The 13,543-nt window shown below is 42.0% G+C and overlaps 1 protein-coding gene across 1 annotated transcript; it reads right to left on the reverse strand.

Annotated features, from left to right (window-relative positions):
• Positions 1-738: 738 nt before the first annotated feature.
• Positions 739-13,126, reverse strand: MPZL2 (myelin protein zero like 2). The gene is made up of 6 exons (XM_045482994.1): positions 12,710-13,126; positions 11,594-11,760; positions 11,095-11,305; positions 8,420-8,567; positions 5,429-5,504; positions 739-2,948 (listed from the first exon to the last, which is right to left on the reverse strand). Exons 1-5 carry the CDS (start codon positions 12,765-12,767, stop codon positions 5,441-5,443), a joined length of 648 nt encoding a protein of 215 aa, XP_045338950.1. The 5' UTR covers positions 12,768-13,126; the 3' UTR covers positions 739-2,948; positions 5,429-5,440.
• Between the last annotated feature and the right edge of the window lie 417 nt (positions 13,127-13,543).

Raw genomic sequence — 13,543 nt, forward strand, 5'->3', positions numbered from 1 at the left:
TAATTACTCCCTGTTGCTTGACGGTGAAGTGAGCCACCGACTTTGGAAAAATTACAATTTATTTGTGTGGGATCCTGCAGTACTAAATAGTCTCGATTCTCCGACTCTCTTCCAGAGGTCTTTAAATAGGTTTCTAGAGTTTTGGTTAGGAGAGATCTAGGAGATCGTACAGCATCAGTCAATAAATATGTATTAGGCCTTCATGATAAATGTGTATCTCAAGTGTCTTTAGTGCCTGGGTTTTTGTGTGTTGCTGTTCAGCAGCCAGCTAAGTGCCTACGTAAATTGGGTGTTTATTAAACTGCCGTTCACGGTGGCAATGATGAAATCAGTACAACATGTAATAGAGGGGGAAAGGAACTGGATTTATGTATCTTTGGGTGGGAAAAGTGAGAAAGTAATGTTTTCACCGTGCTGGAAGCTATGCGATGGTGTCACATTCTTCTAAGAGACGGGATGGTACCCTGCTACAATGTTGGTCAACCTATTCTCCTGGAATCTGCGTGTTTAATGAAATCAAGAGAAGAACAAAAGTCCATGTTTCAGCTTTTGGGAAGGCTTAATAACTTTTCATTTTTCAGTTCCCATTCTGTTACTAGATGTGAAAGCTAGTGGTTTTCTCTATTTAAAAACGTGATGTTAGAGTACCAAACAGAACATGATACCCTTCCTAAGAAAGAGTACCCAGACTAAGTGGTTTGTTGTGCCCAATTCCCAATTATCCGAAGCAATGTAGAATTCTTTATCCAGTATAAACATTTATTTATCCAGTATAAACTAATTTCACCCATTATTGACTTCCAGGCTCTAAGAAAATTTCTCAGTAATGATAAAATACATAACCATGTGTTTTTGAGTATTTGCTATGTAAACTTTTTAGATTTGTATGTAAGCAAATTATACAATTGATAATTCTTTACTACTAAAGGTTATTTACATATGTGTTTAGGCACAATAAAAAATAAATTACCATACAAAAGTTCTCTTTAGGAAAAAGATACTGAACAATAGGGTCATATTAACCCCTGAATGTTTAGCCAAGACACAAGCTACAAGTTTTGCTGAAAAGATTTTCCATGAGGTTTTAACTACTTCATTACACTTTTGGGACACCATTCAGGCCATCTGTTTGAAAAAATATTGTTATTTTCAAAGGTTGAATTATGGAGAAAAGTAGAAAATGTAATTTAAAAGTAATATAGACCTGAAAGCCAACTTTTAGTTTTGGGGCACCTGGGTGGCTCAGTCGGTTAAACATCTGACTTCAGCTCAGGTCATGATCTCATAGTTCCTAAGTTCAGGCCCCACATCGCGCTGCACTGACAGCGTGGGCCCTGCTTCGAATCCTGTCTCCCCTCTCTCTCTGCCCCTCCCCCGCTAGCTTGTACTCTCTCTCAAATAATAATAATAATAAATACTTTTAATGTAACTTTTAGTTTCCAAATTGGGTGTTAAAATTTTACTTTTTTCGTGTAAAAGGCAAAATGAGATAGGTAGAGAATGAATGCAGAATCAAGGTTCATATGAATATTGTACCAATTTTTCTAAAAATACTAGAAAAAATATTCAAAGTTCAGCATATTTAAATACAGATAACCTATTTGAAAATTCCAGTTTGTTAAAAGAAAGAACATCTTTGGCCCAGTCAGTGAAAACTGAAGTTATTAGGCTATAAAGATGGGGCGGGGGTGGGGGCAACTAAACTTTCAGATGTTTTCTATTTTTTTAATAAATGCTGCTATAACTTAAGTTTGGAAAGACACTGGGAGGTTAAACACTTTTGAAAAAGCACTTTTCTTTCCATAGCCTACTTATAAAGTTTGCTGTCTCTACTGGCATAAGGGAAGAAAGAATAAAGTTGGTTTCATATTGTTAGTTTTGGTATTTCTTTGCCCCATACCAAATCCTCCCTCCCTCAAAACAAGCAAATAAAATAATATAAAGAAAAGGAAAGGAAAGGAAAGGGAAAAAAAATAATCTCATCCAGTTCTCGGAGCTTTATAGAACACTGTACAAAATTATCATCACTTAGGCTTGATTTTTTTCACCAGCCCTAAATTTTTATAGTCATAATATACTATTCCAGAACCTTCTGTGTAACTGCTTGATGATTCCAGTCTGCAAAAGAGCACAGATTTTGCTCTGTTGTTATAACTGAACAGTAAGCTGAACAGTATCCACTGCTCATGGAAGACTTGCTCTGTTGGTTGTTTTTTCGGAACACAGAAAAAAGGTGACAAGTGACTCATCCTGAGGTGGCATTTGTCAATCCATAAGCATTTACATAAACTCTTCTAACTACTCTGTGATTTAGATTTGTGCTAATTATAAATGTGGGATCAACCAAAACAGACAATCATCTGGGATACTGAAAGAAATTCAATAAAACAAGATGTGTCCCATACTCAAGGAGAGCCATAAAAATCAAACTGTTGAAGAACGGGATTTAGGGTTTCCTGTTAATTGACCAAAAACGGCTGAGAGAATTGGCTCATCTTTTAGTTGAGACTGAGAAGGAAAAAGTAAACACATTAACCCTAGTAGCAAGAGTGCTGCTCTGAAGAAACTAATACGTTAAAGGAAACGTCATGACTGACAAGATGGCTTTCATCTCATTTGACACCAATGGACTTGCATACAATTAATAATCCCCAAGGAGTGTTCAAGGGCAAAAATGTAGTTTCTCAATATAAAAAGCTCATGAGCATTTGAAAAGTATTTGCACTCTGAAATTAAATAAAACCGTAGTGATGGGCTGTGTGTGAGTCTCCCGGTATCAGCTCAAGAGGGCCCTGGGCCTATGCTGGCTCCAGAGAGACGTTGCTTCTCTGGGTGGTTATGTACTGCAGGGCTGGTTGGAAGACAAGTCACAACTGGTAAAGCCAAAGAAAAGCTTCCATTAACTTCAGCTTATCCTAGGGTGCTTGTTCTTGGGAATCTTCAGCTTCCTGAAATACAGAAGTTTAAATGGATTATTCACGTGGGAAGAGTGTATAGAGGTAACATGGAATTCCGAATTACATCTATTTTATCGAATGTGCTCTCCACTGTGAAGGAAACTATTCTTAAACGTACTTGTTCTCCTTCTAATTCAACTTTTAGAATATGTTTCCCGTTCCTTAACTACGTATCTCTCAGTGTCCTTAATTCATAGCTTCTGGCTTGCACAGACACTCAGATGATCTATAGCTCGATTACACACATGCATGCCTTCTCTCTCTCTCTCTCTCTCTGCCCCTCCCCCACTCTTTTATATAAAAAAAAATCAAGCACACAGAAGAATAGAAAAGACAGTGTATAGAATTCACCTGTCACCTAATTTTAAAGCATTTTTTGCCTTATTCTCCCAATACTCATTTGGTACTTTATTATATATAAATAAATACATATATAAATTTATATATAACAAATGTATATATGTATTTATATATAATAAAAAAACAAATAACTATAGGGAAAATAAATTTATATATTACAAATGTATATATAAATTTACATATAATAAATATATATAAATACATATTTAAAATAGGAACATTTTCCTCTATAACCACAATACCTTTATTATACCTAATAAAATTAACAGTAATTCCCTAATATTATCCATATTCAAATTTTCATATTCAAGACTCCCAATTGTCCCCCTCCTAATCTTTTTACAACTACTTTGTTCAAACTAGTATCCATCCAGTCAGGACATCCCGTCACAATGCACTTGATCATGTGAGTTCCTTAAAATTTCTTCTCATCTCAGGGCGCTTGGGTGGCTCAGTTAGTTAAGCATCTGACTTCGGCTCAGGTCATGATCTCATAGTTCATGGGTTAGAGCCCATGGATTGAGTTCATGGGTTTGAGCTGCCCGCTGTCAGCGCAGAGCCTGCTTGGGATTCTCTCTCTCTTCCTCTCTCTTGCTCTGCCCCTCTCCCCCCCCCTCTCTCTCTCAAAATAAATAAGCTTTTTTAAAAGTTTCTTTTCATCTCCATCTTCATTTTCCATGACCCGGACTTGCTAGAGAATCTTCTTGGGTTTTTTGTCTTTGTTTATTTTATTTTTAATGTTTGTTTATTTTTAAGAGAGAGACAGAGCGTGAGTGGGGAAGAGGCAAAGAGAGGGAGACACAGAATCCAAAGCAGGCTCCAGGCTCTGAGCTGTCAGCACACAGCCCAACGTGGGGTTCGAACTCATGAACTGTGAGATCATGACCTGAGCCAAAGTCAGACATTTTAACTGACTGAGCCACCCAGGTGCCCCAAGAATCTGCTTGGTTTTTAAAAGACAATAGCCCTTGGTAAAATCTCTCTGATACCCAATGTGTTCTTCTGGGTTTACAATAGAATCATTTTTCTCCATATTCGATTTTATAAGTCCTTGAGACTTTTCACTGAGACTTTAGGCTACAAAAATATGACTCTTTTTGAAAATAATAATAGCAGGCCTATTTCAGAGAATAGAAAAAATTCTGATCATATGAAAAATAAGTCATCATATTTTTTAAGCAGAATAAGCCTGAAAACTGGTAAAATAAAATTACACACTACTAAAATGGGATTCATATTCCCAGGAACTAGATGAAAGGAGTTGAAATCAATTCCAAATAGTATAAAAGTTCTCCTGCTAAAATGTCAGGCCATGTCAGGGTTCCTGGGTGGCTCAGTTGATTAAGCATCCAACTTTGGCTCAGGTCATGATCTCACGGTTCAACAGTTTAAGCCCAATGTCGGGCTCTGTGCTGACAGCTCAGAGTCTGGAGCCTGCTTCGGATTCTGTGTCTCCCTCTCTCTCTGCCCCTCCCCCGCTCATGCTCTCTGTCTCTCTCTCTCTCTCAAAAATAAATAAACGTGATGGGGCGCCTGGGTGGCGCAGTCGGTTAAGCGTCCGACTTCAGCCAGGTCACGATCTCGCGGTCCGTGAGTTCGAGCCCCGCGTCGGGCTCTGGGCTGATGGCTCAGAGCCTGGAGCCTGTTTCCGATTCTGTGTCTCCCTCTCTCTCTGCCCCTCCCCCGTTCATGCTCTGTCTCTCTCTCTGTCCCAAAAATAAATAAACGTGGAAAAAAAAAATTTAAAAAAAATAAAATAAATAAATAAATAAACGTGAAAAAAATTTAATAAATAAAAAATAAAGATTTATTTACATGTTGAAAGTTCATTTATTATTCGTGGTCATGGTAAACATAACCACAAAGCCTCAGATAATCTTAGAATTTTCCATCTTCAACGGCAGTAGGGTCTAACTCCCTCATCCTTTGCATAAAACATACTGAGAGGGGAAGCCATCCATAACACTAATAGAAGACTTTCATCTCCCTGACCCAGCTCCTCTAACTTCACGTAGAAAACACCTAACAGTCCTAAAATCTGGAGGATCCACATTAGAGATGGGCCAGACAAGGAAGCTAAGGAAAGAAATCAACTCATTTATGAACCTCACCATCTAAGAATGTCAGTCTGCGTCTTCTAAATAAACAGAGACCTTTTTATCTTGGTTGAGCCTTTCCTCTTCTTTTCTGTAACAAAGAAGCAGAAACTAATGTTAACAAGCAAGGGAGGTTAAAAAAAAAAAAAAAAAGCACGGGAGGCAAATCTTACAAAGCTGCGGTTGATGTAGATGTATTTTCTCCCATGTTTTGGGTAGAATTATATGCATCTGGGAATAAATCCAAAGTTACCACTAGTGCCGTCTAAAAATACACATGCTTCCACATGACCCTGGGTATCTGAACTTTGACATGTTTCAGAATATTTTTGGAGGGAAATACAATTTGGGAACTTGAATAAACCTTAGTTTGTCATTAGTATGCTGCCTCTAATTCCATTCCTTATTCAGAAAATACAAAGTTTTATGTTGACCTAGAAGTCATCTTTATTGCTTATATTCTATTCAAGCCCTAACCTCAGAGTTGGGCTCATTGAGCTTCTTCAAATCAATTCCATTTTACTCCAGTAAATATTACTTGCAGGAAAAAAAGAGATGGTGCTGGAACAACTCAAGTACTTCAACTGCAAAAGGATGAATTTGGACTCCCACTTCACTCCATGTGCAAAAATTAACTCGACATGAACCAAAGACCTACTGTAAGAGTTAAAACTGTAAAGCTCTTAGAAGAAAACATAAACTTTCATGACTTTGGATTAGGCAATGGATTCTTTTTTTTTTTTTTTTAATGTTTATTTTTATTTTTGAGAAAGAGAAACACAGAGTGCGAGTTGGGGGGTGACAGAAAGAGGAGACACAGAATCTGAAACAGGCTCCAGGCTCTGAGCTGTCAGCACAGAGCCCAACGCAGGGCTCGAACTCACGAACACTGAGATCATGACCTGAGCCAAACTCAGATGCTTAACACTTAAGCATCAGATTCTTAGATATGACACCAATAGCAGAAGCAACACAAGAAAAAAATAGATAAATTATACTTCATCAAAACTAAAAAGGTCTGTGCTCCAGAGGACATGAAAAAGAAAGTGAAAGGGCAACCCACAAAGGACAAATAACCCAATTTTAAATGGGCAAGATATTTGAATAGATAGATCTCCAAATAAGATATACAAATGGCCAATAAACACATGGCAAGATGCTCAACATCATTAGTCATTAAGAAAATGCAAATCCAAACCTCAGGGAGATAACACTCCACACCCATCGGCTGGCTATCATCAAAAGGCCAAACAATAACAAAGGTTGTCAAGGATATGGACAAATTGGAATGTTGCTGGTGAAAATATACAATGGTGTAACTGTTTTGTAAAACAGTCTCGCAGTGCTTCAAAAAGGTTAACCGAGTAACCATACATTCCAGCAATTCCACTCCTAGGTATAATATACCCACGAAAACTGAAAACATGCCTACACAAAAATTTATAAATAAATATTCATAGCACCATTAGTCGTGTTGGCCAAAGAGTAGAGAAAATCTAAATGTCCATCGAATGAATGATAAGCAAACCGTGGTATATACATGCAATGGAATGTTACACAGCCATAAAAAGGAACGAAGTGCCATACGTGGACGAACGTTGAAAATATTATACTAAGTCAAGAAGCAGACATAAAAGGCCACATCGGATGATTCTCCATTTATACGAAATGTCCAGAATAGGTGTAGGAATGCTGGCCATACTGCCTCCATCTTTGCCCTACCATCTTGCTGTTGTCTGCTTGATGACCTCGTCAGGGATACACATTCTAGAGTAATGTATAAGATGTAAAAGGTTAATGTATAAACTCTAGGCTCACCTTCTAAAACCAGAATGTCCAGGGAATCTGTTCTGGATTTCAATGGGCCCATTAAGATACCAGTGCAGATAACATAGTTTTCTGCAAACGCATGGATGGTGCCATAAGGTCTGCTAGACATTAGCCACCAGTCACGTATATGCAACCATTCCCCCGCACGTCCAGCTCCTTTAAAACCAGTAAGCTAAAACGCAGGGCTTCTGAGGAGACTGGCTGCGCAGCTGTCCAGATGGCGGTCCTCCTGATCCTCCCTGGCAGGAAGTCACTGAACATAGAACTCTGCGTATTCTGTAGCTCTTCCAGTTTCAAAGTGCCTTCTCAGTCTGGGGTGGGGGGTGGGGCACTTTACGTTCTCCTTGCCTTCGAACAACAGGCAAATCCATGGAGACAGAAAGCAGATCAGTAGTTGTCAGGGGCAGGTGGAAGTGGAAAATAAATAGTGATGGCTAAAATGTATGAAGTTCCTTTGGGGGTGATGAAAATTCTGGAATTAGTGGTGATGGTTATGTAACTTGGTGAACATTAAAAAGACAAATTTTTATGATAGGTAAATTTCATCTCAAAAAATATATATTTTTTGAGCACCTTATATCAGCATGGCTGACTCTCCTAGGCACTGACTCACAATGCCCCTGCTGCCTGCCCAGCAGATTTTACAAATACACACTTTATATTGAAAAGTAAGGAATAGCAGGGGCGCCTGGGCGGCTCAGTCGGTTAAGCGTCTGACTTCGGCTCTGGTCGTGATCTCACAGTCTGTGGGTTTGAGCCCCACGTCGGGCTCTGCGCTGACAGCTCAGAGCCTGGAGCCTGCTTCAGATTCTGTGTCTCCCTCTCCCTCTGCCCCTCCCTTGCTTGTGCTCTGTCTCTCAAAAATGAATAAAGGTTAAAAAAATTTTTTTAAAGTAAGGAATATCCTAGAAAAGCTTCACATAAGCAGATTTTGACAATATCAAATCCTCCATAATAAAGAAAGCCTCTAATGAAATCTTCTATACAATTAAGAAAGCTTTTGTGAAGTTACCAGATCACACCCTACTTTCTCCATCCTGTGAATCTGAATTCTTTTATAAGATTTACTTGGAGGGAAAAACATCTGTTCAACAATCATTTTGCCCAAGTGTAAAATACCAAGAGTCACGATAGAAGAGTTTTAGAAGAAGACTGCCCAGAACTGCCCAGCCTTACGATTTTATCTCCACCACTTTATGAGCTCTTTCGGCCCATCGCTTTTTCCGGAAATGCTGGACGAGGACCACCACGATTACTATAATGACCATCAGGGCACAGGCAGAGCCAATGGCCAGAGCCAGGAAGTAGATCTCAGAGAAGCGTACTGTAAGGACAAAAAGAGGATGTCATGATTCTAAAAAGAGAAAGAATATGATGAAACCTAACGATATAAGAGGGATGTAGTTTCAGCATTAAATGGAATCTTCCTTTCTCCTACCATACGATCTTGTGAACTCTAGCAGCAGTAAGGAAGCTATGAAGGCTGCTCTCGTGGTTCTCAAACTATGGTCCCAGAAGTAATAGCAGCACTCTGCAGAACTTTGAAATGCAAATCATCAGGGCCACCTCAACCTCCTGAACTGTAGGTGGGGCCCAGCAATCTGTTTTAACCTGTCCTCCAGGTGATTCTGATGCTAAGATTCGGAGAACCACGGAGCCAGTAAACCACCCAGTAGGCTAAGGTTATTGCTGACCTAGCCAAACCCAGCGTCCAAACTGTTTCTCCTAGAGTCCCTCTCACCTCTGGCATTCATCCGGTCATTTATCCAGATTTATTAAGGACCTACTATGTTCAGACATTGCAACGGAAATACAAAGCCAAAAAAGACGTTACCTTCAAGGAACTCATACCCACTGGGAAGATAGGCAAGTAAATCTGTAACTATAGTCCAGTAGATAAAATGATGCAAGACGGAACCCAGTGGGAAAGGTCCCTTCACCCTGTGAAGCCTGGGTCTCCTGCCTTTTAGTTTAATTTTTTTAATGTTTATTTATTTTTGAGACAGAGAGAGACAGAGTGCAAGCAGGGGAGGGGCAGAGAGAAAGGGAGACACAGAATCCGAAGCAGGCCCCAGGCTCTGAGCTGTCAGCACGGACCCAGACGCGGGGCTCGAACTCAAACCGTGAGATCATGACCTGAGCTGAAGGCAGACACTTAAACCCACTGAGCCACCCAGGTGCCCTGATTTCTGACTAAAACTTCAATAAACCCTCAGAGCCAGGAAGGACTTTAGAAAATGTCTAGCCCAGAAGTTCCCAGCCTGGAGTCTGTGAAAGAGGATGGGAAGAGAACCGGGCCACAAGCCCACAAACTCTGTGTCATAGTGTGTGTATGTGTACATTTTTGTGGGAAGCAGAGCCACGACTTTCCTTAGGTTCTCAGGGTAGTGACCACAATACGTTTAAGAACATGTGTTCTTGTCCAACCTGTTCCTGCGGGTTACACACAGATGAATTCAGAAACTGAGGTCCAAAGACATTCCATTACGTCTTTTGGTACTCGACTGACTTCTCCAAGGTCACGCAGCCCTACTGATGGAGCCCTGAAGGACGATACTAGGAATGAAAGGAGGAAATCCTAGTACTCTACAGGTAGTAATGTCATGTGTTAGTTAAGAGCACCCGCCAGAGACAGCTGGGTGAAAATGCCAGCTCTACAATTTACTAGCTATGTGATTTGGGGTAATTAACTTCTTTGAGCCTCAGTTTCCTCAATGTAGCAAACAGAGACAACAATATTCATTTATTGAATTCTTATTTAAAAAAAGACATTCGTATCAATCGGTTCCACACTGTGCCCACACATAATAAACACTCACTGTATGGTAGTTATTATAATTTTCAGTGCAAAAAAAAAAAAGTTTTTGGTGCAAAAAAAGTTTGGGGAATTTTTACATTTATTGTCTCATTTTTCCTTCACCATAAGCCTCGCTAGATTATTCTCACTGTAAGGAAAGGAAAAAAAGATTTATTGCCAACTGGTAAATGCTAGCAGTGATTCAAGCCCAGATTTACAACTCCTAAGTTTTATGGTCTTATCTGCACAGCTTCCGAGTTTTCCTTTTTATTTTTTTCCCTTCTTTTTATTTTATTTTATTTTTTTCCCTTCTTTTTATTTTATTTTATTTTTTTAATATAATTTATTGTCAAATTGGCTTCCCTACAACACCCAGTGTTTTCCTTTATAAGATTGCAAGCACCACAATGCATTAGTCTAGAGTACAGTTTTGGAGTCAAAGATGCTTGGGTTTGAGTTCCAAATGATTCCATTCCCTCAGCTCCATGAATTCAGACAAACGACTTAACCTCTATGAACCTCAACTTCCTCATTAGTAAAATGTGGGGCACTAAGAGCACAAGAAACTGATGTGATATATAAAGATTAAATAACACATGCAAAGCCCCTGACACGTGGGAGGCACTCAATAAATGATCACCACCATCACTGGCATCCGCAGCCTAGGGTGTAAGGATTAAGTGAGACAGTACGGGCCAAGCACAGGACAGTGCCTGACACAGAGTAGGTACTCAGTAAGTATCCCGTGAATAAATGAGTGAATGAACAGATCTATTGTTAGCCTTTTATCAGAGAACTGCTTCCTCTCCCTTTTACAATCTCAATGCCACTTCTGTAACAGATTCCGCAGTCTGCTTGCTTAACTTTCCGTTTCTTTCCACAGACAAACAAAGTCTTTCTCTTTTTACCCCAGGACCCTTCAGTCTCCCTCTGTAGATCCCAGACCCGAAGGGCTAGCCCTTCTCGCTACTCTTTCAGCCGTCACAAAAGACCACCCCTCTCCTTTCTATAAGCTCTCAAGCTTCCCAAAACCCTTTTCCCCTGTGTGACCTACCAGTGTGCACGACGCTCAGCCGAATCTCCCCTATCAGCCCATCAACGTCAGGTGGGTTCTTCACCTGGCAGGTGTATGTCCCATTGTCGTCAAACTGCAGCTTCCAGAGGATGATGGAGACGTCGTACCGCTCGGGGTTCCCGTCCCAGACCACTCGATCCTTGAAACGCCCACTCATGGGTTTGAAGGGATCCACATGATAGTAGAACACCTACAAGGCAGAAGCGGCCAAAAGTCTTATTATTCAGCGCCGGGGCACGGAGGCTGAGAAAGGGGAGCCAGCCTCACTGCCCCAGATGCAGCGCTCTTCCAAGAACCTCTTGCTTTCCCCTTGATGGACCTCTCAACTCTGCCAGTCATTCTCTGCCAAGAATCGTGTCTCAGCTTTACCCTGTGCTTATTGCTGAGAAAAAAAAAAAACACAGGAAGGGCAAGGAGAAATGGACCGGCTTGTCTCCCCCACCAGGGGTCCCCGGGCCTATGACAATAATCTACTCACAAACTGCTCGGGGCCCCCATCTCGAGGACGGAAGTTCCAGGTCACTGTTAGCGCATCACCCACGGGGGCAAAGCTGGAGAAAGTGCATTTTAACCGAACATCTGTCCCGTTGACAGCCTCCAGCACTTGGGAGGTGTAAATTTCCACAGCTGCTATAGGCCAAAGGGCTACCACAGAGAAAAGGAGAAAGGAAGATGCAGATTAAGAGAATTTCTGCCTACACGGCCCAAATAAATGTCTGAGTGAGTCTTGTAATGAAGCCAATGCCCCGGCTCTCAAACTGACTTCGTCCTGAGTCTGCATGCTCCCACTTACGTGCAACCGTGACTCAGAATACCACATGGCGAGCCTTCTCGGTGCTCTCAACTTTCTCCATAGTGCGATACCCTAGCCTCACGGTCCCCGCTCCCACACTGTTGGAACCAACTACAAACAATTGAAAGCACAAAAATCAAAACTAATCGTAGCATGGATTAGACATGTATTCAGATGAAGCATTATGTATTGTGTGCATAATGGTCCCCTAGAAGGCAAGTTGTCCAGAAAGGGTCCTTGATTTCATGCTGTCCCCAATCTTCTGCAGAAATTGAAATTAATTAAGCCCAGACAGCTTCTGTTTGTCTGCGCCCCTAGAACCTTTACACCACATGGCGCTTTTTTTTTAACCAGGATATTTACATTTAGAAGGTGCATATTGGGGCAGTTTCAAAATCACCGTGGGTCTCTCTCCTTAAGTTTCTCAGCTTTCCCAGGGCTGCTGAGAGTCCCAGACAAGACGCACAGAAATCCAAGCGCCTGACCCTGCCTGCAGTAGGAGGTTGAGAGTAGCCACAAAAAAAAAAAGGGAAAAAAAAATGGTTTGTAACCTGAGATTAGAAAGCCCTCTCTGTGCCTGAATCACTAGCAGCCCAAACACACCTAAACCTGTTTGTCCAAAATCAGTTCTCCAAAAACAACCCACCAACTTCGGTTTCAGGAAAGTCAACACCTAAAGTGAACGGCAACCGTGGCTCAGGCTTCCAAGCAACACTCTTGCGACCACCTTGCAGGGTCGGCCGTGAAGGAGGAAATGGCGAGGGACCCACCCCCACCCCCACCCCTCCCCGCAGCCCTTACCTGTGAGCTGCACGCCAAGGAGAAGCAGCCCAGCACGCGAAGTGCTCTTGCCATACATGAGGGAACCCAGCCCTGGCCCCAGAGACCAGACCGGGCAGACCGAGGGCTCCAACACCCTGCCAAGGCCACTCCAGTAAGAACTGGCACCTCGTTTTCCCAGAGAGAAGAGCCAGTCCCTCACCTATGGGAACCTGAGCTCCAGTGCCTGTGACTCATCCCGGCTCTGCCAGTGCACTTTGCTGGAATGAAAGGTGGGGCCTCAGCTCCCTACGCCCTCCTCCCTTTCCTCCCTCCCGCCCTCTCCGCTGCAAGCGGTCCACACACAGTTCCAAACTCTGCGGTCCTCTCTTGACTTTGCAGTTAATCTGCCTGGGCTCTGGCCTCTGGATGGCCTCAGAGACAGCCAGAGGTGGTGCCAGCCTGAAACTCCCAGGCTGCTTTGGGTTTGGCGCGCACACACACACACACACACACACACACACACACACACGATTTTTTCTAAGCAGACTTCCTGCCCGCCTGGGAAGTGAACTGTTGCAACCACCTTGCAGTGATTGCCCTTCCCAAAGCACCTCCCTGGGGCCGCTTTGGCCTGGACTGGATTCACAGAACTCCAATCAGAATTTCTTAAGACCCTCTCCAGACAAAAAGTCCTACAGCGTAGACATTTGAGCCAAATGTGACCACAAGGATCTCTGCACCTTTTCCAGCTTGTAGCTTTCCCTGAGACCCCTGGAGGGGGGGCGGGGCGGGGCGGGGGTGGTGGTGGGAAGAAACTGACCAAACAAATGTCAGTGTTATTATGACCCCTTCACTTGGAAGAATTTAAAGAAG

This window comes from Leopardus geoffroyi, chromosome D1, assembly GCF_018350155.1.
Source record: "Leopardus geoffroyi isolate Oge1 chromosome D1, O.geoffroyi_Oge1_pat1.0, whole genome shotgun sequence".
Taxonomy (NCBI): Eukaryota; Metazoa; Chordata; class Mammalia; order Carnivora; family Felidae; genus Leopardus; species Leopardus geoffroyi.